The sequence below is a fragment of the Manduca sexta genome, chromosome 26, assembly GCF_014839805.1.
Source record: "Manduca sexta isolate Smith_Timp_Sample1 chromosome 26, JHU_Msex_v1.0, whole genome shotgun sequence".
Classification (NCBI taxonomy): domain Eukaryota; kingdom Metazoa; phylum Arthropoda; class Insecta; order Lepidoptera; family Sphingidae; genus Manduca; species Manduca sexta.
The window spans coordinates 12,642,351-12,664,642 of NC_051140.1; the positions used below are offsets into that span (position 1 = coordinate 12,642,351).

Here is a 22,292-nt window from a genome sequence, read left to right on the forward strand (position 1 = left end):
ATATTAAGCAATAAAGTCAAAATTTAAATATGTTATTGCATACGAAGGTCTTTATGTAATTAGTATCTAATTGTGAAGGTAGAAGGAGAATAAAAGTACAATATAATTTTTATTCCTGTTTTAATGGATTTGGTGTTGCAAAATAATCGGTCATGGTGTACAAAATTACATGGCTTTAAATAGAGTTCGGATACGAATGTTTCTGGCGTATTAAGTAGTTAAAATATTAGATGCTCTTGTCATGTATGCGAGTCCATTAATATTCATACAATATTGAAATTTATTACACATTATGATAATATTGCTTACATTGCCGTATCATGGGTAAGGTATTGTACTTATGAATAGTTTAATCCCTAATTGTTAGGTGATGTAACGTTTTTACACGAATATTATATTATGCACTTTTATGTAGGTAGGTACAAAATAGTACGCTATTTTATAATTAACGAATTTCAAGTAAATCCAATAAGAAGCGTCGTTCGCAAAGAACTATTTACAATAATTGAAGCTTAGTACCTGTCTGCGCATCTTTACCAAATGAATGTGTGTCGTTTAGCAAACAAGAGAAAACGTTATAGTTTCAGTGTATCTAACGTTATATATTTATTATTATCAGCTACGTAGACTCGTTAAAAGTTTTCGTGCGATTTCAACTACATCTTAATAATACATAATAATGTTATTAAACGTATAAATATAGAATGTAACAAAAATATATAAGATTTGGTTTCTATTAAGAATGGCGAGATTTAAAGGTCTTAATACATTTTGTTAAAAAATTATAATACATAAGTTATCATTCCATATAAAACTGTTCTCTGTCATCCATCAAAAATGTCTAAAATATTAACGGCACCTCTATACTATAAGTAAAATATTACAGAAAAAACTTTCAACAAAAGTGAATACGATACAAAATGTTATTCACATTTAGAATTTTCTCTACTTTACATCCGAAGGTGAGCAGCTTTTACAACGCTTTTAAATGATATTACAGTTCCATTTATATTTGCGATACTGTGTTTGTTATAAAGATTGAATGTTTGAAATAGGAAATGTTATTATTGTATTCTGTAAATAAATTATGATTATTATAAACATACATCATTTGAAACATTGAAAATAATTAAAAAACGTTGTTTCACCTCAATATCCTTCAGATATAAATCCTTTTGTTAAAAAGGTACACATATTTGTAAACCCTGTGTTAATGATTACCTTTATAATACAAAATAACGTATGCAGATTTAATAAAGTATTTAGATAGTAGCGATATTGAAAATTATACCCTGTACCGAAAGTGTACAGGTATGAGTGAACACAATTCCAGGTACTTCAGCTGAACGGTGCGCAGGAAGATCTGTTAAACATTCACGTGCGAATCATATTTGTGTTTTTTTTACGCTAATATGTAAACGATTGCCAGAGTTGTCTCTAATGTTCAAAATCTGTAACACTGCGAATCAGCATCAGTTCAGACAGGACGGGAAGCGTGAGATGTTACTAAAGTTGTATATTATGATGGGTCGCAAACGAGTGTGACCGAATAGTGTAATGGTCATTAAAACAAGCACCACGCGGCTGCCCCCATGTCTGCACTGGCTCTTCAATTATCTTATTAGGATAACACCAAAATATATTATTTTGTCCAATTTTCTACATTCATCGGTAATTTTTGTTTTACACTCGATGAATGTTTAAATTCTTATTATAATAGTAATAATATGTACGATTTTTATCAAAGACTGACGAGCTACATACAAGGATAATTAAAATTCGTTTAACTTTTAAAAACTGTTTTCAAAGAAACTGAATAGTTATCTAGTATTCGCAGACTTATGATGTTTCTTTTTCTTATTGTATTTCTAAAAAATCAATAATTTAATGTGATTACAAAAACATTTAGCCCTGTATCGTATAAAATGTAACGATAAATCTACAAGAGATTGTGTGTAAAAATCGTACTATGAACAATAAAAATATACAAAAGCTATCGTTTGGTTTACATCACGTATTTGCTACTTTTAAGTAAGGGTTAACTCATACAATAAGTATTCACAATGAAAACTAATTTCAGTGAGGTCAACATCATGAGTATAACACTACACATCATGTAAACCAACACTTAAATTTAATGTTCGCCAAACATTATATTACATTTAATTATTTCAGCCTTTTCGAATAGGAGAATAACAATTACTGGGGAATATAAAATAGTAACTACTCGGTGAATTAATATTATTACAGTAAATAGTGGTAAGGAACCGGCTCGGCACGTACTGCACTGCACGGCGCTCGCGCGGCACCCGCTCGCCACTACTACTCTACGATGTGAAGCACCATTTGTTCTAGCGTAGGGATAATGTACACGATTTGTCGATTTAATTCTAAATTACAAATACAGTTAAGTCAATGCACATAATATGCGCTTACCATCCGATTATTCATTAGGAACAACAATTTAAAAATACTATTGAATATAATATTTTAAATTAACTTATTAAATATAAACGTGCTTTTGGCACTTACCACTAATACAGTTTTATTTAAAATTCGATTTTTGTTTCGGATATAACGAACAGCACTTTTTATTGACTCGTAACGTTGCTTCATCATATCACTGTAGAAGTTTGTATGTAGCTGTTCTCACATTCTTTGGTGAAAATAATAGTAACTGAATCTGTGTTGATAATTATTATTATCCGAAATAAGATGCCAAGCTAATGCAATAATTTGCTCAAGTGCATTTTTGTCTCGCATTTATAATGTTCTGACTTGAATTGAAAATTTTATAATATCGATGTAATAAAAGTCTATATACAGTTCTAGTTTATGTGTAAAATTGAGCATTTATACCTCTAAACAAAGTTTGCTGAAACCTTGGCTATTATAATATATCAAAATGCTTAATATACTTAAAAACTATTTATATACACATCCCAAGAAGTTTAAACTGATTGAAGTACTTAGTACTTAGTAATATCGCATCGCGCTTAATACTAGGATATTTTACAACTGTACATCTTAATGTCTATCGTAATCTCATAGCCACTGGAAGGGGCGAGTTAAAATACTCGTTGACAGTTTATATACATAACTTTCACTTAATCACAAAACTGGAATCACATATTGCGGCGGGGAAACTCACAGGCACACGGGCGCGCGGCTGTGGCTCCGACAGTTCGGTTCAAGTGCATTCTATGATGAGAGGTTGACTGGACTCGATGACACTCGGTCGCGGTTCGGTGGTGGGCGCGGCGTAGTGCTGTTGCTGCTGCTGATCGTGGTCGGGCGGCGGCGGCGGCAGCGGCCGGTACTGTGCGTGCACAGCATGCACCGGCGAGAGCTGCCCGTGCGCTGTCATCAGGTGCGGCGTCGTGGAGTGCGCGTGAGCGCCGAGTAGTGTATCGCTGTGAGGCAACGAGACTCGCGCCCCACCGGCTCCCACCAGTCCTCCCTGCGATGGGGAGTGCACCTCATAGGTCTCGTGCCCCTCTCTTTCGTGACAGTCTTTGTCGACATTACCTGCAAAGTGCACGCGAAAATGAAATCGGTCGCGTTCAGCGAGAGCGCAAGTGAAAGTTGCGGTTCACCTACGAGGAGAAAGTGCTGCGCACTGCAGTTGCTCTCGCGACTACGGTGCGATAATCTCTCCTCCGGTCATATTGTGATACTCAGTATTTATTTATTAAAATAAAAGAGAAATAAGTATATTAATCGAATAGGGGAGTGGTTTAACCATTAAAAGTGAAACTCACCGATACATTCTGTGTTGGCAGCATTGGTGATAGCTAAAACTTCCTCTATGTTGTTTGGTTTACAGCTAGTGGTTTTCCAGTGCGTGCGCAGTCCCGAAGCGCTGATATATTTTTTATCACAACCTTGGCACACGTATGGCCTGTCATTGGTGTGGAGTCGTTTATGGAGCTTCAGATGGACAAATTGCGTGAATTTTTGCATACATAAATCGCAAGCGTATGGTTTTTGTCCTGAATGTAATCGTAAGTGAGTCTTCAAATTTGATGTGGATGAAAATCGCTTTTTACATATGTCACATTGGTGTGGTTTCTCTCCCGTGTGAACTAAATGATGTTTTTGTAAATGGGCCAATTGAGTGAATGATTTATTGCAAACGTTACATTTGAATGGACGTTCTCCAGAATGTGTCCTCAAATGAACTTTTAAATTGGATAATTGGCCAAAGGTCTTACAACACACATTGCACTCATAATGCATTTTGCCATCTTTTTTCTTTAAGGGATAAGGTAAACTCCGATATCCACGCGAAGTCTGTGAGTTTGGACTAATAGGTGACACCATTAAACTACAACTGTCATCCGGACTCATGCTACCGTGTTGAGTAACCAATTGGCCATTCAAATTTGCATTTTGAATCAAACTCAGCTGAGAACAATTCTTAAGTGTAATGACACTGGTCGACGAAGACGGATAGTGGTGATTACTTTGTCCATTTTGTGGCCTCTCATACTGATGTGACGAAGTTATTGTAGGGGAATACGTGCTTGGTGGTGAACCCAGCTGCGTTATGATTGTAGAATTTGGTGGTGAATATAAATTGTACGAATAATTTGGATAATGGCTCTCGTACCTTGTTTCCCGTATTTCTCTTATTTCCCTTATCTCGCGAATCTCGGTAGTGTGGGGAATGGTATGTGGAGGAGAGGCAGAATATACGGAAGGGGCGTTAGGTGTCGGCAGTTGTTGGGGCAATGGTAGCAGCGACGGCAGAGGAGTCAAGTTTGAACTAGAGTCGGGGCTGCAAGCATTGCCGTACCTTTGACTTTTCTTATAAGAATAGGCCATTTCAGTTGGAGATGAAGGTGGTGGCGTAGCATTAGGCTGGCGTCGGTTGGGATCATTATTGTTAGTGTCTATTCTGTTTCCGGTGAGGATAGTCTCTAATATTCTCGTGTCCGGTGGTGAATATCTCATGAACGCTGGTTGAGGTGATGGCGAAATTGTCCCGTCTTCATAAAACGGTTTGTTTATTGGCAACACAGTGTTTTGTGATGATTCAAGTACGATCACTGTAGATGTGGCTGGATCACGTCTTGGTGGAGATAAATTCTGTGGTATAGTGTTAGGAACTTCTTCTGCAATCACTAAGCCAGTTTCATTCTCACAATCCATGTCTTTGTGGTTCTGGTATTGATACGCTCTAGGCATTTTAATTTTCACTTTTCTGTACTCATTGCGATGCATATCCTGATCCGTTTTGTGCACTATAACTGTTTCTTTGGGTTCATTAGTTTTGTTGGAGAAATCCAAAACGTAGTTATCTCCGTCAGAATCACTAGAATCTTCAGGCGGAGTAAATTCATCGTGATAGCCGTTGCTGTGATAGCCTTCGTCTGACCGCACCGACCCGTCATTTGGAGTTAACTGATGTTCGTATGGCGGGCCACCACAGTGACTCAAACATGGGGATTTGTTTCCAAGTTTTTCTGGATGGCTAGCCATTGGTGATGGCCCACGCATGTCACGTAAATGCTGATTCTGAGCAGGAGTTCTGTTGCCAGGAATCCTTGGATTTTCTAACTGATGTATAACCAATTGTGAAGTGCTTTCTTTGTGTTGGTGAATGATGAGAGTGGGATTTTCTCTATGATGTATCTTTACGGGTATTAAATTATTTGGCGAGAGAGATGGTTCGTTTACGGGATTTTCAGCTTTGCTTTGTATTATATTTGTAGAAATATCTGTCCTGACGACAGTCCTCTCATTTTTGCTGATACATCTTGGTTCTTCGCGGATAATTATGTTCTGGTTGTCATGAAACGACTTGTCATTTATTTCACGTTTTCGGCGACGACTGGGAATTTCAACCTCTAGTAATTCTTTGGCATTTGTCAAGCCAAGAACATATTTCATGTGGTTAAAAGCAATTTCAGGGTGCACAGGTGCAGGTGGCAAGCCGTACGCTTTCTTAATAGTCTCTTCTTTACCTGTAATATAACGTTTTATTTTATATTTTATGCACGAGGTATACATCGCAATAGTGCGATGCAACTTAGTTACACAGATAAATATTGTACCTATTAGTATAATTATCTAATATAGTGTGACGAGTAGGTACTATTATTATGCTACTAGACTTAATTATTTTAAATTATTTAAATACTATATTATCTTTTATGAATCTTTGCGTAATAATAATTACTTACATATTGAGTAAGTGGCTCTTTCGGGATCAATATCATAGCCCAACCTTGTCGCAAAATCCTTACAATACCACACCATTAGCTCTTCATTTGGCATGATATCTCTGAAAATTAAAGGTATCGATAAACTACACCGTTTGACGTATACAGTTGAAATGGAAAAGTGTTTGTGAAGTGACAACAACATGTACCGTGTTTAGTGTGCAGTGCAATGTGTTACCTGATAGTGTAAAAGTATATGTGCTCCTGATGCTGACACGCGACTAGGTTCATGACGGAGAGCGAGTACGCGGACGCCACGTACCGCATCCAATTGGCAACGGTCGTGTCCGACCCGTCCAGGTAATAGTAATCACTGTCTTTAAATATCTGCAAAGTACAAAATTGTTATTTAGTACTGTTAAACTGTTGAAAACTACATTTAAGTTGTATCGTGAAGTATAGCCGACGTACACTAATTATATGAATATGTATTGACACGCAGTAAATTGAGTTGTCTAGTGTAGCTATACTTGACGCGTATATTATGCAGGGCCTACGAAAGCGTATACCAAACATATGTTAGGTAGCACGTGGCAACGCGGCACGTGCAGGATATTTACAGTGCGCGTGCAATTGATAACAACATGCTTACATTAATGTAATGTAGTGGGGAGTCAAGGACGAGATACAGTGTCACTTGAGAGGTAATGTAGGAAGCGGATAATAACGTTCGTTTCAATTATGAAATGCATGGGATTTTGTTTAGCATATTGTTCGTCCGAAGCTATATGACTACAGATACTAACGTAGTCCAACCGTTTTCTAATAAGACCCACCATCTTTGTTTTAGGCTTTTATTTTATGTTGTAGTGCAAAAACATACTTAGATTTTTGTTAGTTCTTTTAACCTTTTATATATAATTTTCTTGAAACTTTTTTATGAAGGTTTTGAAATTGTGCGCTTTTAACGGTTCCGTTACCTTATATAAAGTTTGTAATTAAAATCGGACATCTATCATTAGATTGTATCTATTTATAATTTTATCTGAGACATTGTGTAATAGGCAATGACTCTGTAGCTATATTGGACACAAATCCAACGTAAATTGTAGAATTGAAGATTTTCCCCTTTTGGAATTGCCAATTAACCTAAGAAAGAAATTATTACAAACCTATTACAGAGTCTAAGTACGCTGCCAGTAGTCTAGTAATGTGATTATATTACATATAACATTTCTCACATGTTTTCATGTTATTTAGACTAATAACATTGAAAGTCTGTAATAAACCAAAAATCAATTGCGAACTTAAAAACTTTTATTACACAAAGAATATACGTTCGGATCCCTGGCATGGTAGTAATATATAAATTTTAAGGTAATATAAAAGAATCCAAGCAAGATATGCTAGTAGTACCTCCACCACAGAAAAGGAATATGAAGCCCAGTCTCACCTTAATGTTTCCATAAGTATGATGTCTTACAGTTTCTTGTACCTGCCCCAAAATAGAGAGTATACAGGTTAGTAGAAGAATACTAATAGTGCATATTGAGCTAGCTATAAGGTAAGCTCGATAAGCACTATTCCTTTTTTATTTGCAACAGACCTAATAGTTGGAATTGTGATATCGAGTGTATTTACAGTAGAAAGCCGCAACCACATTAATTCATATTTAATAAGCAAAGAAAAGATAACTCTTTATCGTTTTGTGGGAATGGACCAACAGATCAATGTGTATAATTTAATTATTTAGTTAATTAGGTCAACTTACCCTCCAATAATATCGCCAGGATACTTTGTCGTTTGGTTTGTTTGGCGTTCGAGAGCCTTCGAATGGCCCGAAGCGGGTACCTCGAGGGATCACACCTATGCTCCACACACCTTCAGTCTGAAACAGCGGCTAGATGTTAGTGAACTGTTTGCATTATGTAAAACATTGGCGGATGACTATGAACTCGTGTAATTAAAGTGTGAGACTTACCGGTGTGTTGGGAGTGGATAATACTGCAGATGGTCGTAGAGCCAAGCTGCGCGGGAGTGTCTTCTCAGCTCTGTTGGGAGTGCCTTTTTCACACGGGACATCCGGGACTATGTACACTGTGAGCCTTTCGAACTCTTCCTCGCGCATGCGTGTCACATCGTAGGCGCCAGAGTCGGCCACATCCGGGCTGTTGATGCGACCCACCACTGTCGTGCTTGGAACTTCTTCGCTGGTTGACTGTTATTATGTGATTTTATTAGATATACATATTTTTCTTACTAAATTTATTTTTAGTGGTTATTTTAATTGTTATTTATTTAAAGAATTTGTCGATTTAATGATTTTAAATTGAATTACACTATATTTTATTTTTCCCTTTTATTTAGAAGACCAATATATTAAAATAATTTAATGACATATCTTAATGCAAATCCCAAAATCTCCACGGAACGTTGTGATTAAAAGTCGTCGTTGTGAATGCATTTTCCCAGTTTACACCCCTTTGCATTTCGTTTAACTATTATAAGTTTGAGTATTATTTTCAGAAGGAAAGGGTTCATTTTCGCTAAGTAGGAAGCGAGTTGCGGCGTTCAATAAATGGGCGGTGCTACTACTGACCCAGTTTTGTGATAAGTGCGCACTTTCCACTGCGCACCGTCACTTCCCCTTTACCTATTTATAATTTCAGTAAATTTAATAAAACCTTTAAATTTGTCCTCCAAAATTAGCTAACCTAATTCATATACAAAATTAGCATGTCTTTTACAAAAAATGTCACGATTATTGACAAATACTTACGAGTCTCATGTTGAATATCTTATCGTAATATTTAGATCAGAATTTTCATTATTCTCAGCCTGGGATTAAAGCATGTACCTGAAAAAAAAAGAAAATTCTTTGAGTATTTGATAGTCACGTTATAATTACACATATAACACTGTAATCTAATATTACCAATAAAATATCAATAGGATTTAGTATTGTTAGTATAAAATATGGATTAATATTATTTCTTGCGTTGTTGATGGTAGTTTGAAGATTTGCCAATTTGGCAATATCACTTGGAACACGGAACCAGGATTTGGTCACGTACTTCATTAAATTCTTACACACGATGTGTATTCCATCAAGGGTTATTAGACGTAACAAGGCAAATATTATCTTTATTTCTGGAAATGGTGAAATATTGTATTTTTTATAATTCTAACATACATATCTTCAAGCAATAACTTTTTTCGTTTTTTTAAAACAAATAATAAATTAGAAATATTGACAAAAAACTTACACATAAATTACAATAATTGAAATATTCCACCATTTTGGATTCGCGGCAAAATACTGCGTTGTAATACTAGAACAACTATTAAATACAGTTAAAGTTTACACGCGGCGTGTAAAGTAGTTAATGCCCGCTTCGTAGCTTGTATTGCATAAGTGCGGAAGCGCCACGACTCCGACTTATGGTCGAAGAACCCAAAGAGAAAATATTTTTTTTGAAACCGGCTTTAATTTGACATTCAAATTGTCACGCAAGCAGCGCCGTGGCTCTCTGTTTATAAACATTATGCGTTGCATTTATCCTTGCATGCATGATTTTTTTTATTAATGGCAGCGTTTTTAAATCAGTAAGTTTAGTGTTCGATATGAAACCTTGGAATCCTGAACGAAAAAAAAACTTAGGAACATTGCCCAGAACAGGAACTTAATAACGATGTATTATATCGGTATAATACATCATTATTAATTTAATATATGAAGATATATTATTAGTTTGAGCTGGTAAGACATTCGTATTGAGAATTTATAATCATTTAAGTGAAGTTTGTTGAGTATTACTAATGGTATTAGTTACAGTAACAAGTTATCTAATCGTAATATGCAGTTACAACGATAGTCATAACACGATAACTGTTAATAATAAAAACATCTTTTACGGAGCAGGTTTACTTTGCAATGAAATATTTAGGATTGAAGCAGTAGAAATTGATATTTGTATGTGATACAAAATAATTATATACAATATAAATGTGTGTGGACAATTGCGTAAGGGTATGTTTAGAAGCGCGGGCGCCGATCGGTGCGAGATGGTGACAGAGGGCGCGGGAGGGCGAATACTGACGAGCTGTTTGCACGTGACCGTGAGTGGTTGCTGGTTGCGCAATGTGTCCGCGCTGCGCCGCGTCATACCACGCACGGGACTTGTGCCTTCTGCGCAAAGCGTTGCGCGAATATCGTATCCGATGCGCATCTTAGTCAGTACAGATAATTAGCTGGAGCAATTTCTGTCAGTCTATTTCAAATTGTGTAATTAAAAATAACGGTAATTTAAAATTAATTTTGAATGGTTGATTTTATAGTTATCATTGGGTAGAGAGTGATATAATGTAGTTATCGGTCGGTAGACAGCGGCGCGCGGGAGCACGGTGCGGTGTAGAGTCGACGCGGCGCGGTGCGGCGGCGCGGTGTAGAGGCGCAGCGGAGCGCGTGGGCGTCGCGTCGCGTACACGCGGAAGCAACCTTGGCGCATGATGCGCTTGCACTTGAACTTGCCCTTTAGCCATACACCACGATACATTGTGCCTCGTATCGTAGTTATTGCCGATCGGTATATACATATTTAGTCACGCGTATTATTTCAACACTTCTATTCAGCTAATGCAGAATTTAATATTATTTAGTGCTATTGTTTTTAATTAAACAGTTCTAGATATACGTACACACTAAACCCGATAAAATTGGGAAAATTTGATAATATTAAAGAATTTGTTTATCATAGAGTTTTTGAATAGTAACATGAAATATCCGTAAAGCAATTGCAGTAAAAGTCTAAATATAGCAAGAAAAAAAAATAAGCATGCATTATTCTTACATTTAAAGATTTATTTATAATATTTATATAAATAATTAACAGATTCGAAATAAAAACAAATAGTTTTGCATAATTCAATAATTTGAGTACATAAGTCATGTTTAGACATACAGAACGAATGTACTAAAAGATTGATATACAGAAAAATAAAATAAAGACTCACCAAGAATCATTTTTATCACTGATTTACTTAACTGCAAATGTTTTATTCCTTCGGCTGTCGATATTCGACTACGGCAGGCACAGAACAGATTCGTTAAAATATTAATTAATAATCTTTATGGGTTAGGGAAATATTATGTAACTTATAATGAGTAATAATATTAAATTTGTACGTACAAAAGTGCAACGGGAACACTAACCTTGCCGTCTAATAATAATTGCAATACGTAGATATTTCCTCTACAAATAGACGTTAGTACCTATGGACGAGATAAAGATTGTTATTCAAGAGCCCTGCTTGTGGTAACACTCAAACGATAGTTCAAAATTTCCGTTTCTAAATAGATGTAGATGCGAAAGCGCAAGTTTTGAAGAAATGTTTGGAAACGTATATTTATTACTTTTAAAAATTACTTGTAACATAATATAATACTAATCAAATGGTAATACAATTCTGCGATCGTTTTATTGAATTCTTGACCGCATGAACACGCACGTTATTTTTTACGGAAAAAAATGTGATGATTTCTATAATCATTAATCGTTATCGAGTGCCATTTGCATTTAGGTAATTAATGGTATCACTTTGAACCGGCAGAATAAGGATCAACTATAATACATGGATTCGTAAACAAACTTCAGTAAAACATCAAATACGTCATAATAAAGGATATAAATAGCTGCTCAAATAAAATAAAAAAAATCACTTTTCGACATGAAATATCTGGAGAAAATAAATGTTTGTAAATAAAAGAGTTCTAGTTTAAAAGTAATCGCGCGTATAAATGGTCTAAGAACTTTAAACTAAAGAAAATGTAAAAAAAATAGCCTTATTATTTCGGAAATTGCTAGAAAAAACAAATTAAAAAACCTCTATGAATATAAATTATTATGGTAATTCTGACACATTAAAAAAAGTGAAAAATTTTGTTGAAGAGACACATAAAAATGAATAACTATGAGTATTATAATTAAACTATTCCTTCAAAATTATTAATGAACCGATAATTTTTAATACACATTTCTTTAAATAGTTAAAATATACTTACAACAATGGAATTCCATTGTTCATGGCATTCTTGATGTACAAATAGTAAGCGTTTATGTTTACTGCGTTAAAACGGGGATGTTATAGTCTGTGATGATAAACTCAAATCAGTGAGGAGATTGCAACGTGGAGCGACTTGAGGTACTCGAGAAGTATCCGGAGCGCCAGCAGCGGGACGAGAGGCCGGAGCCGGCGGGCCGCTCTCATGTCGGCGCGGCGGCCGAGCTCCCGCGTGCCTCGGCACAGGGCGCCGAGCGCGCCGGGCCGGCCGGGCCAGCGGCGGGCGAACGCACAACCACCACCACTCGCCGTGCTTGCCGGCAGAGCGCGATGCGCATTATGCAACGCGGAGCCCGCCGCGCTGCCGAGTGCCGACCTGCCCCACGTCTAGCCGAACAGCGCGCCGCACTAACCCGCCGACGACGCGCCGGCCGCCGAGCGCGCCGCTATGCCCACCGACCTAGATGCACTTTTACGACGCCGACGGCGAGAATGCAATCGACACACATATTCGCGTCTCGTTTCGATAAACACATAGACGACGAAAGCGGCCTGTGACGGAGAATGCGGACGAATTTGACAGTAAATGCAGTGAGGACGTCACGTTCCCGCCTGCCGCACTCTTACGGGCGAAGAGCGGGACGACGAAGTGCAGTGCGGCCGCGGGCTGCATTCAAGTTCATTACTTCCGTAGTGTGGCGAGCGATCGCAGCGCGCGCCGTGACCGTGCTCCCGATCGCGCCGCCGACTGCCGGCTACCGATTACCACGAGCGGAGCCGCGGGAAATTCGATCTCACAACCAACCAATTAAATAATACACATTTAATTGGATGGTAAACTTTTCTTAAATTAGTCAAAAAAATTCTTAGGCGTAAAAGATATAAAAATAGAGAAAATATGTATTTTTATAGATTTACCTATAATATTTTTTAATCATCTTTAAGAAAGGTATTTAACTATCGAAGGTTGCCAATTCGTAGCATTATGAAGCATTGATGAAAATAAGTTAAAAACAAAGTGCGGCCGAATGGCGTGAGAACAGCAGCGAAAGCCGAGCCAGGGCGGGCGGCGTTCGCCTGCGCGCCTCCCCGGAACACGCTTTCACTCTCGCGGGTCGTCGACACAGCTTGCACGCACCCTTACTCACTATTCTCGAAAAATATATATTTCTGATAAACTTTAACTCTTATAATATTTTTAATAGTAGTTTGTATAGAAAGCTTTGACATTATAAATCGATTTTAGTCTCATTTTGATGTATGTAAATATTGTCACGTGTAAACCAGCAGCATCGGCCCATGGTAAGGGTGTCGGTGTCGCTGTTCTCTGTCGGCATAGCCTCGCCGCACCCTGCCACCTACCATTATCCAATATTGATTTCACTATTTACGGCCTGTAATCTGTTAACAGCTGCAAGCTGTTCTATTCGTAAAATACATTTGCCGAGCGTCCGGCATAGTTCGTAGCCTAATCTTTTTATTTGATATTGAGATATTTAAACATATGAGAACTATTAATATATTTATTTGGAAGTATTTAGTAAATAAGATAGGTCTGTATTATAATTTGGGAATTGCATATCCATCGACTATCAATGTATAAAACTATAAATATTAATTATAAAATACTGAGTTTATTTATCAACCTAGGCAAGTAATAACTCGTGCGACACGGCTTATTAAAGATGCAAATCAAATTATAAAATCACACCTAACGGCTAGTAAAATTATTATACCACAAAAACGTAGATGCCTTACAGATAATTTCAAATAAATATATATTATATTATGCGTATAGCTATATATTTATACACATACGTAGTCTCCACACCCCACGGCTGCTCCCTTGATAACGACCTACCAAAACGTCTGGCAATTTGCAGCCGTCTCCGATCTACCCCAAGGAGTTGCTTATTTCAGCCGTATCTGTTGTGTACTTGGACACTTCACGAATACTAAAAATTTGTATAACTTTACTGATATTACAATTATGAAACTATTGTAAAGATGTGCAATTTTTATCGTATGAGTAGACCCACATGTAATATACCTATAATTTTATACTTATTTCACGAAAAGCAAATTTCCAAACAGTGCTTAATTTTTTATTAACGTCCTCCTTTTGGCGATGCAATTATACTAATCGACTAAAATAAATTTAAATTTAATACTGTAGTCGATAATTTAAAAACACAAATTATTTTGTGACGTTACCATGTTTTTTCAGGCCATTTTATTCGTCATAACATTAGGCGCGGTATAATGCACACCATAAGATGTTTATGAGTATATCTAATAAGAAGTTAGGTGCGTGTGGTACAAAGCCTGGCTAATATTTTAAGTTGTAGATAAAAAAAGAAAATCCTGAAAACCCAAAAGTAAGCGCAGACAAAAGTCAAACTGTCTTTCAAACTATTTAAAAAAATGCACATGTACGTTGTGAAATGAAATTATCCGATTGTCGGTCAATTAGAGCATGAAAAGCGAAGCGCATCAAAGAAAATGCAGTTTTCCAGTGGCGTCGGAGGCTTGAGCGGTATCAAAACAGTGAATCTTCCGGGGTGAACGGCCTCCTCCGTCTCGTCCCACTGCGCTAGCCCCCGCCGCCTGACGTCGCGCGGCGTCTCGCTCGCGCGCCGCCGCCGCTACAGCCGCGCGCGAATAAATCGCATGCTGCGCCCGTGTGCACCGCGCGCGGCCGTGTGCGCACCGACCTCTGTGTGCGCTCGGATATGCGTTTACTGTGCGAGTATTGGGACCAGGGTCGTTGACATCCTCACCAATTTTCTTCAGCCTTATTATGAAACCTTCAGCTATTTACAATATTGTGTTCTATAATACATTAGAATGTTTTCCCACCTTTGTTTTTCATATTGACACAATATTATAAGATAGTTCCACAGAAACTTTATGTCTCAGAGTAATCACCTGTGTGAAGTTTTGATAATTCTTAAAAAAGTAAGTCATATTGTCAGCTATGTCAATATATTTATAATTACAAAACCATCACAAAACTGTTAAATAATTTGATTATCCGTGTTGTCCCGTTGAGAGTTCTCACATTTGCCTATTATGAAACAAAATAAGCGAAAAACTTAAATATAATCGGTTTGTACATCGTCAGAATGCAAGTTGTGGCAGAATAAGAACTATTGATCCTATTTTGTATAATACACATGGTTGGTGTACATTTGTGGAAGTGCTGATACCCGCAGTGCAAACTCGATTTCCCCCTTCTTAGGGTAGGCTTCAATACTCATTCATGTTTTTTTCCTGCTCCCACAGGGTGCGGGCGCATAGTGCGCTCCCTGTCGCGGTACTTCCTTGTTGATACCGCTATATACGCGCATGCACTAGACCTAGCCCAATGCAGCGAATTTTGCGTAGGGTCGTTGTCCTCTCCTACATCTGTGCTCCTTCTATAGTACTCGTAGCTGCACTTGCGAATATACGGATAAATCTAGCTTAATGTCTATTTAATCCCTAGACACGATGGTTTGCCTGACGGCTTACCATAAGAAGCGAGATGTTTTGTAATTGTCACTTTTAGCAAAACGACGTGCAATTAAATTGCTTAATTGGCTGCTATTTAAGTGAAGGTCGTTAAAGAAATTAAAAAAAGGACTTATTTAAAAGGGACGCGCAAGGTTTATGGCGTATAATTAAGGCACAATAGGTTGCATAGGCCAAAAAGCCATTTGCACAAATTGTTTGTGCTTTAGCAAATTCTATCGTTTTTTTGCCAGTATCTAAAAAAGGAACAATAGCTAAAGAGACATTGAAAAAGTACAAGTCTTGGAAGGACTGCAGAAATCGCTGGCAAATAAAAAAATAAACTGTTCCACGTTGTGGGTTTTAGTATTTTATTACTTTTAACTAAACATTTAACTGATGCTTTACTTTTATATTTCTTACTCTCTAGTGACGTGATGTGCAAAACTATCTAATATTAAATGACATTGTTAATTTTTTTTGCTTGACGTCATTGTTGGTTTTCGCAGAATTATAAGTTGCCAGGTTATTTTGAACGTGTAAGTGGATAGATAAATTGAGTGCACAGAGGTGTGAAGTACTAGTCTAGAATGTGCTAGGGTCAAAAGCCGCGTAGTATGTCAGCGTTTAGTATTCCGTGAGCCCGAGCTCGGGCCGGCTAACGGGACCGCTCGCCCGTCTACACAGGCCTTTACTTTCATCGATCGAACGAACAGCATTGACGGTTTACTTTTCTTTGTTAGTTTTTGGTACTGGCTATAAAATTCTATGCTTAATATTGTTAAAATAAATTATATGCCCTGTTTTATCTAACAATATATTTATAGCTGCAATACATGAACGTTTTATTTTTTATACAGATGCTCACAGTTATGATATTGACGATATAATAAAGACGATTTGAGGTGAACATGTGAAATAACAATGGCAAGTGTTTGGTAAAACCGCAGGTACAGTGCAACAAAAAAAGGTAGGGATCACAGGTCCCTTTGGGTAGAATATACCGTTAGATCGATTTGAGACGCTTATACGCGAGAAATTTGATCCGACTCTTCCTGATTACGTTACGGGAATTTTACAATGCACCTGTATCTACTTTTAGATATGTAAATAGGTACTGATGATGTAGACATCAGGATTTGTTTTTAAATTAAAAAAACAAACTATACAATAAATTACGTAATTTTTAGATAAGGACTGACCGAAGTACCTATTATCAGCTAATATCATAATATGATAAAAATTTACATATTTAAAATCTTGTGACCTAAACATATATTTTGATATTCGTTTCTGCATAGCAGCTTTTTCAGCTTTTATAAAACAACCTTTAGCACGTAGAGCTTGTGTAGCATACTACTAATTAAAGAATTTTCAGAATCGTAGCATTAATTCTTGTTATAATATGTCCAGATATTCACAATTCATAACCTTTTTATTTGAACATTACAATTATTTTTTTTGTATTACTCAATGCTTAAATAAGATTCAGTATTGTCAAATTATAATTTGGTAATAGGCACTTAAATTAAAAATGTTCAATACTACGATATATGTGTGATTGCCGGTAGATAAAATTTCAAAAAGTGCTGCATAACTACCTAAATAAAACGTAGCGAGGGTGACAAGCGACAATGAATGAACATTACTCGCCAGTCGCTCGTATGTGTACGTATGAGTTATGGTGCGGTAACCGTGCGCTAGTACGATCACCGGAAGGATCACGACACACATTGTTATACGCATGTGGGACAGGCCACATCGTGTCATCCATACCTTTATAACCGCGCATTTATTGCATTTCCTGGACGATTACTTTTATTGCCGAATTAATTATGTTTTAATGCGTAAGCGCAGATAAGAACGACTAAATTTAGACATGGGCTAACTGTTGAACGGAATTCAGTTAGTCTAACAGTGGTGACTCAGTAGTATCTGAAGCTTTAATAAATAAGTGTGTTTATTTGATTTCCCATACCCAGAGTACGTGAATTATATTATTTAATATCAATAACATGCTTTGTGCATGCAATATTTTTGTGAACGGTCTTAGTAAGTTTTCTAAATGGTTTGTAATAACAAGTATCTATTATGAGTTAATGTGCGTAACATTATATCATTACGTGTGTTCCAAAAAATATCGTTGTAAAGTGAAAAAATTCTCCTTGATGAAATTACGCCAAATCCTAAGTCTTTATAAGTTTAATTTTTGAATATAACAGTCTCTGTAATGAGGTCACGTGCGCAGCGTTCTAAACAAAGTGCGCACATGTGCGCTCTATTTCAGCAAAGGTCACTTACGTCTTGGAGTTACTCAAGCAAGAAAAAGGTTATTACATAATGGGTGCGTGTGCGCCCGGGGCACGATACTGAGGTACCGTTGCCCGAACAGGTTCCACGCATTACTGCACCCCCGCCCGCGCCTGCGTCGCCCTCGCCGCTCCTCACCGCACCCCGCGTCGTGCGCGTGCTCGCCCTGCACTCAACATTTACTTTCTACTCATCGAGGACCTTGCCCGGCCATCCTCACACCCACATCCAACCGACAAATAAACATACCAAAGGAAATTCCTACCACTGGTATTAAAGTGTCTTGCTTCTTTCATGAGACTGTAGTGTAAATCTATATCATGAATCAGCCGTTTTGCGAGTACTCGTGACTAGTTACTAGGTACAGTATGACAATAAAACTAGGAAAAACGATTCTAAAAAAAAAATACAAAATGGGGGGAACTTCTTATTTTTCAATTATTATTTCTATAAATGCCTAAGCTCGACCTATTTACAATAGGTGTGGTAAGATTGGAACTCTCTGGAACGAGGGCATTTAACACTGAGTCCCCAATCATAGTTACTGTTCCAACACTGAATACTTTATTAAAAGGTTTTAACTTATTATAAAATATAATTTATGTAAAAAAAAAATATTTTTTGATTTAATTTAATAAATATATGACATATTCATCTCATGTATACTTTCAAATTACTGAAGAGACATGTTGCTATATGAAACACACGTCACGGACTTTTGTACAAATCTTAACTGTATAAATTTATTTTTCACGCTCACTTTATTTTGAACTCTGTGCTGTTCGACAGAAATGCAAAAGTCGCAGAATCGAAAGCGTCTCGAAGTGGGGCCAAGTTGCGAGTGTGCGGTTCAATGACCGAGTTTTCACGGGTTTGACAGCCTTCTGTTATATCATCGGTCGTTGTCATTGTCATTGCCGAAACCGCGACCGGCAGCGGGCGAGGTAATTTGCAACTTTTGCGATCGCCACACAGTCCAGATTTATGTGCTCGATTTTATATCCAAAATGTTTTTTTAGCTTTATCAACTATGTTTGCGCTTCATGAGATACGTGAGTATATAATTATGCACATATGGACATGTGCTAATTCGTGTTCTTTCATTTAGAGCTCACGAAATTATTATTGCAATTACTCACGTTTAGAACTTAATAGTATATTTTTTATTTCACCTTGGATTATAAAATAATAAATACCCGTGTACGTTCGTGATTGTAACTAGATTGTTTTCGTGAGAGACAATTTGCATGTCCCAGTTAATAAAAGTATTCTTATTATTACCATCAATGTTATGTTATATAAATTCCGCCTATTAGGCACAGGGTTTTTTCTACGATCAAGAGGACGGTTGAATGTTTCCATCACGTTAGCACAATACAAATTCTATTTTCGAGAAAGATATTGAATTTTTTTGTAGATAATTTAGTGACGCCAGTTTCCTTAATGTTTGTTTCTTTACAGGTGAAGAGAGGAATAATTTTATATAAATCAGACGTAATTAAGAAGTCAGAGATGCGTGCTCTAGGGTTAGAGTCGAACTCGTTGCCTGCGTCCTGGCAAGTTTCAATCATTGGGTAGTAGAAGTCGAATGGTGAGCCACTAGCTTACTATTACTACTGTTTTTAAAATATAGCGTACTGCATATATACATAAAAATATACATATATACTAAAAGCCAAAATAATGAAAACTTATAGCATATAATAATCATACCAAATTATATGAGACGACGCTCTTATAGCTTAAGTTAATAAAAAAAATCTACCCACTTGAACTAAACTGACGTTAGTCTAAATAGCTTTATATATAGTAATAACTTTATAGTACACTTATGACATCCCTGTTTAGGTAATGCAGGAAACATGAGAATTCGTCGTCTGTGGATATGAATTGACGTTTGACATGTGGACATGCACTATACTGGCAATTATGCAGGGAGTGTTACGTAAGCCTCGCATAGGTAGATCACGTGTGCTAAATGTTAGCCTTGATTTTGAACTCCAAAAAGTTCAAGGTTCTGTTTTTGCTGAGCTCAGGCGGGCCAACAATAGTTACGTTTGTGTGCGTGTGTGCGATCATAGACTCGCATGGTTTGATTGCTGTAATTATATCCCAAAAAAACAGAGCGATCCATCTCCATGATGTAATGTTGGCAACTAAATATTACACGTCTGATATTTCCACGCATTTAGTTTTATCTGATCTTCGATTAATTTGGGTGTATTAAGGCGTTTAATTATCTGTGTTTAAGTTTATTAATTACCAAATAGTAATTATCCAAAAGTATTAATAATTATGTAATAGGTATTGCTTTGATTATGAGGAAAGCAATAATATGTTGTAATACAGAGATATTGTGCTATTGTGTTGGTATAAAAAATTACGTTTATGTTGTATATACCATTACTAGCATATAATTTCTACTTGTCTTGCACATTATTAATTATTTTATAATATAAAGCTTTGTTACCTTCTTCTATAAAAAACAATAAAGTAAAATAATTCCTAAGATGAATTGAACACCGCAACCATGTCTGATTATTATTTATAATTATGTTTTCAAAATTGATAACAGAGTTAGTTATGGCAATCATTATAAAAAAAATAAGGTTTAAAACGAATTACTAGTAAGATTTTGTGACATTAATAGTTAAAAAATATTATTATTGGAGTGTTACTTAAAAAATAATAGCACAAGTAAAAAAAATATTATTTCTTAAGCAGGTTTTAAGAAGCGCGTTGATGTCTTTTCATTGAAAGACTTAAGACGCTTATAACTACTATATACATGTATTTTTTTCCCGAAGAAACCTGTAAAGAATGAGGAAAAATGTATACTGACCATTCGACGTATATCTCGCTGAAGAAGAAATGTGTGATGTGTAATCCAAATTGAAAAATCCTGAATGAAATGTTTTGTTTATGTTTTCACTAACACTTAAAATTAATCCACAGCTCACAAAAACCGTCACTTAAAAATAATAAAAATATATAATAAGTCTTATCTTGAGATCTAAGTTGCTTTCAGTCTACATAAATGCAAAACGTCACTTGAGTATCGTGTTTAGAGGGTCATGGTGATGGAGCGTAGAGCGACGCGGCGTGGCGCACCGACACCTCCGGATAACTGATAAAGTATAGCTCGGCTCATAGTCGGAGACGTCCTTCCTGCGCGACTACCATGTACAGCGTCCGCCCGCGCTCCGCCGCTTCACCGCCGGTACCTGCGCCCGCGCAACAGCACTGCTCTTCCGTACTCGCCGCGCGCGCGGGTGAATGAACTGCTGCGAGCGAGCGAGACACCGCCATGCCACGGGCTTCGCGCGCTCATCGCTGCCCCTGTCCTCACCACTCGCACTCCTTCCCAATGCCATGGTCCATCCATGCTGACATTCAATTTTCCTATCTCTTCGTTCATAAGATTCCACTGTAAAAATAATTTTAATATTTTTGTAAAATTTTGGCTTATTTTTATCAACCCACGTGTTATCAAAACGTGATAACGAAGTACGTTAAAACTTTTTAACTGATAACGATGTGAAGGTCGTCTAAAATCTAAGTCAACTTTTGCCTGATTAGTCAAAAGTTGGTTAACTGTGATAGTTTCATTAAACAGGAGATTTTACGTGGAGAGTGTATTCTTAATATCCCTTTCAGAGAGTATACAGTCAGCCACAAAATTTGTTGAACAAATACAAAACTTCCAATTGCTTGTATATTTGTATGCCCTTAGAGACCTTTTTTTTGCACTAAAATGAATTATATTATAATAAGTTTACATTATTTTAGTCAAAGGATTTTTTTATGAAACGTGTATATATAGATTGATGTTCTGAATTTATTCCGAAACTTTTGTGCATGACTGTACATAAATTACTTACGATGAATTATTCATATTTTCTATAAAATTAAGGTAAATGCACAGACCCGAATAAAGACAATTCCATACGGATTAAACCAGCTCGTGGTAGTACTAAGTAAATTGTAACAATGTCGAGATGTCTTATGAAATATACCTACTGTATCTATATTAGTTGATGTATTCACATCGTCTCATAATTTTATAAAAATCTACAATGAGCAGTTATTTGCATGAGTCTATTATCTTCGTAATACTTGTGCACGAGATCTAATTATTAACTGCTATAAGGTTTTGTTTTACGATTAGGCTTTAACACGGACATGCATTATGGCAGTCTGATTGATGTTAGGTCTATAATTAAAACATAAATTGTGTATTTTATTAATTCCATAGTTAAGAAT

The 22,292-nt window shown here is 36.7% G+C and overlaps 1 protein-coding gene across 5 annotated transcripts; it reads right to left on the minus strand.

Moving 5' to 3' along the window:
• Positions 1–103: 103 nt before the first annotated feature.
• LOC115444662 (PR domain zinc finger protein 1) lies at positions 104–21,140 on the minus strand. 5 transcript variants are annotated; one of them, XM_030170525.2, is made up of 10 exons: positions 12,229–12,643; positions 11,380–11,439; positions 8,947–9,024; positions 8,149–8,385; positions 7,939–8,055; positions 7,621–7,662; positions 6,406–6,554; positions 6,189–6,289; positions 3,762–5,969; positions 104–3,528 (listed from the first exon to the last, which is right to left on the minus strand). In XM_030170525.2, the coding sequence occupies exons 3-10, from the start codon at positions 8,953–8,955 to the stop codon at positions 3,191–3,193; spliced, it is 3,201 nt and encodes a 1,066-aa protein (XP_030026385.2). In that variant the 5' UTR covers positions 8,956–9,024; positions 11,380–11,439; positions 12,229–12,643; the 3' UTR covers positions 104–3,190. The 5 variants fall into 5 exon arrangements, with proteins under 5 accessions (XP_030026385.2, XP_030026386.2, XP_030026384.2 ...); XM_030170526.2 differs by lacking the exons at positions 11,380–11,439; positions 12,229–12,643 and adding an exon at positions 20,872–21,140; XM_030170524.2 differs by lacking the exon at positions 11,380–11,439.
• Between the last annotated feature and the right edge of the window lie 1,152 nt (positions 21,141–22,292).